The following is a 3,021-nucleotide window of genomic DNA, read 5'->3' on the forward strand; positions in this document are numbered from 1 at the left end:
CTCTGAGACATGCAGGCAACCATGACAGACATCCTGCCACCATAGCAGATGTTTGCAAAGACCAGGTAAGCACTTACACTCTCCGTGGGGAAAGACTTTTAAGTGGCAGAGAGCAGAAGTCACAGGTTCCCACCCTCAGACCCTACGACTGGAAATAAGTGACAAAGGACGACGCGAATAACGGGGACGAAGCCTTGGAAACAGAAGCACAAACAGGCCGACACGACTGGCGTGCACAGCGGGTGTTCGGCTGTAAACAGGAAGCCAAGGCAGACTCAGGCTTCGTGAGGATGAGGGAGAATGAGGTCACGGCGCGATAACATCGACGGGAGGCGGCCAGAGCGGTGCGAGAGGAAATTCTGGAGCCTTTGATGCGTTGATTACAATCAACCACAGAGAGAAAAATAAATAAAAACTGATGTCATTCTAAAGGAAAAACAAAAACAAACAAACAAACACCTTAAAAAACGAAAAGGGAGCCCTAACCGGTTTGGCTTAGTGGATAGAGCGTTGGCCTACGGACTCAAGGATCCCAGGTTCGATTCCGGTCAAGGGCATGAACCCTGGTTGCGGGCACATCCCCAGTGAGGGTGTGTAGGAGGCAGCTGATTGATGTTTCTCTCTCATCCATGTTTCTAACTCTCTATCCCTCTCCCTCCCTTTCTGTAAAAGATTGCTAATAATACATATATTATTAGCATGAAAAGGAGAAATAGATAGGAAAATTAAAATAGAAATGAATTCATGAGATGGGGGAAAAGTGAACTAGACCTCCAAACCCCAAAACTGGATCTCTGAGAAGAGGAAGACATTTCTGACAAATATAACCCATAAAAAAAAAACTAGACAAAACCCCTGAGAAAGGAAGATGAGACTATGATCACGACGATGGATAATTTATAGAACTATGAGAGGATACAGGTAATCACGCACAGGGTCCGAGAAGGGAAACAGGGCATCCTGGGCAAACCTCCGGCACGGAGTCCTCCGGAGCAGCTCCTCTCGGTGAGCTCACTGGCGCAGAGACCCCGGGCCCCGTCCCCTGTCGTCCCTGGCGCAGAAGAGAGGCCCGACAAGTGCTGGCAGGAGTCACAATGGGCTTTATTGCAGGACCCGAGCCACGGAGATGCCTGGCGAGTACTGGGGCGCCCAGGAGGCAGGCCGCGGCGGAGGAATGCACAGCTGGTGGCGGGTTCTGTCTGTGGCCCCCCCCCCCGCTCCGAGGGCCAGCCCCGCACAGGGTCTCTCTGCTCCCCCGTCACATGGCAGACAGGGAGGGGCAGGGCGCTGGTGTGGGGTGCAGAGTTGAGAACTGGGCAGGTGAGCGCCCAGGCAGAACTGGCCCACCCCCCATCCCCCGTCCCCCTCCTTCAGCAGGGAAGTGGGCAGGCCGGGCGAGGCAGGCAGGCCAGCAGTGAACGGGCGTGGCACGCGGGGCTGAGGCTGTCCCAGAGCCGCTCAGGGCCAGGAGCCGGGCCCTGGGAGCTGGGTGAGGCAGAGGAGGAGTTCAGCTCCCAGCCCCTGCCCTGCCCTGCCCTGCCCGTGTCCTCTCACTCTGGTGCAGGGGGAGAGCAGGGAGGGCCTGTCCAGGACGGACGGACGGGGGAGAGAGACACACGACAGGGCAGACCCAGTGCTCCCTCCACCCTGGGCCCCGGCACAGGGCAGGGACAGGGAACTAAGGCTCAAGCGGCAGCCAGCCCCCGGCTCGGGCAGGGGGGCCTCCCTCAGGGTTGTCTGCTGGCCCCGGACAGGAAAGGTCTGGGTCCTGGTCTCACCCCGCTTCCCAAGCCTCCGCCGCCGGCCAGGACGAGCCACGGGACAAGAGCGGCTGCATTCCACAGACCCCGTGTCTCAGGAGCCTGGGCCCGTGCGTGAGGCCTCCACCGCGGAAAGGCAGCTTGGCTCATGAGACGTCATTCATTCACGGAGGGTTCCTGAGCGTGACACCAGGCCCCGGCCGTGCCGGCGAAGGGCTGGGGGGGGAAGGGGGGACGGACACTAAGGCACTGGCCCTGCCAAGCCCCACAGGGCCCGGGGATCACGGCTCAGGGCTGCGGATGGCACCGGCTCGAAGGCCAGAGGCCCCCAGGGGCCAGGGTCTGCCTGGCCGGGTCTCCGCTGGGACAGGGAGAGAGGAGACCTGGGCCTGCTGGGCCATCCATACCCCAGGAGGGCTGGCCTGGTCTCTCTACACTGGACCCAGGAAAGCACCCTGCGTAGCACCTGGGAACCCACCAGGCTCCCCCAGGCACCCGCTCCTCACCCCTGTCCTGGGGGACCCTCCCGGAGCCACAGGCCCAGGAGCCACGCTGCCGCCCAGCCCCACCCAGGGTGGCAGCCGCTGCGCCCTGTGCTGAGGCGGCAGAGCCGGGGGGCCCGGGGGACACAGCGTGTCCTCATCCTGCGGGAGCTGCCCTGGGCTCCCCGTCCCAGTCCTTCCTGGGGCCAGGCTCCGGGGTAGCCAGTATCCCCACCTGCTCCCCCTCCCCAGGCTGTGGCCGAGACAGCTGGGCTCAGCTCCCCTGGGGACCCTCTCTCCGTACTCCGCAGGGGGCCGTGGCCCCACGGGCCAGAGACAAAGGCACAAGGTAGGACGGGGGTCCTGTGACTTCGGCTCCCCCGCCCGGCACTAGAGATCTGGGCCCGCGAGGCACAGCCCCCCACCCCTTGCCTCGGCCCCCCACAGGGGCCAGCACAGGGCAGGGAGGTCAGAAGAGGCTGGGGGCGGCCTGGCCCGGTGCGTCGTGGTCCCGGATGTACTGCAGGATGTCCATCTCGTCCATGGCGTGGACCTGTGGCTGTGGCCGCGGAGGGGGCGGCCCGGCTGCGGCCTCAGATGGGCCCGCTCTCGGGGGCGCCGCCGGCTTTCGGGGCACCGCGGGCTTCGCCGCCACGGCCGGTTTGGGCTTGGGCGGGGGCCGGGGCTCGGGCTCGGCCCCCAGGTTCAGGATCTGGTCCAAGTCCTCTTCGAGTCTAGGGAACCAGAGGGACACGCCCTGAGCACAGCCTCCGGGGCGG

At 63.4% G+C, this 3,021-nt stretch overlaps 1 protein-coding gene across 1 annotated transcript in view; it reads right to left on the minus strand.

The window, feature by feature from the left end:
* Nucleotides 1-2,711: 2,711 nt before the first annotated feature.
* Nucleotides 2,712-3,021, minus strand: part of HS1BP3 (HCLS1 binding protein 3) — a gene marked incomplete at its 3' end in the record, with an annotated part of 13,770 nt that continues 13,460 nt past the window's right edge. The window contains exon 7 of the mRNA XM_084900880.1: nt 2,712-2,976. Within this exon, the coding sequence (XP_084757006.1) occupies nt 2,712-2,976 (265 nt within the window). The remainder of the gene's footprint in view (nt 2,977-3,021) is intronic.

The sequence above is a fragment of the Pipistrellus hanaki genome, assembly GCF_964339955.1.
Source record: "Pipistrellus hanaki genome assembly, chromosome: 12".
Taxonomy (NCBI): domain Eukaryota; kingdom Metazoa; phylum Chordata; class Mammalia; order Chiroptera; family Vespertilionidae; genus Pipistrellus; species Pipistrellus hanaki.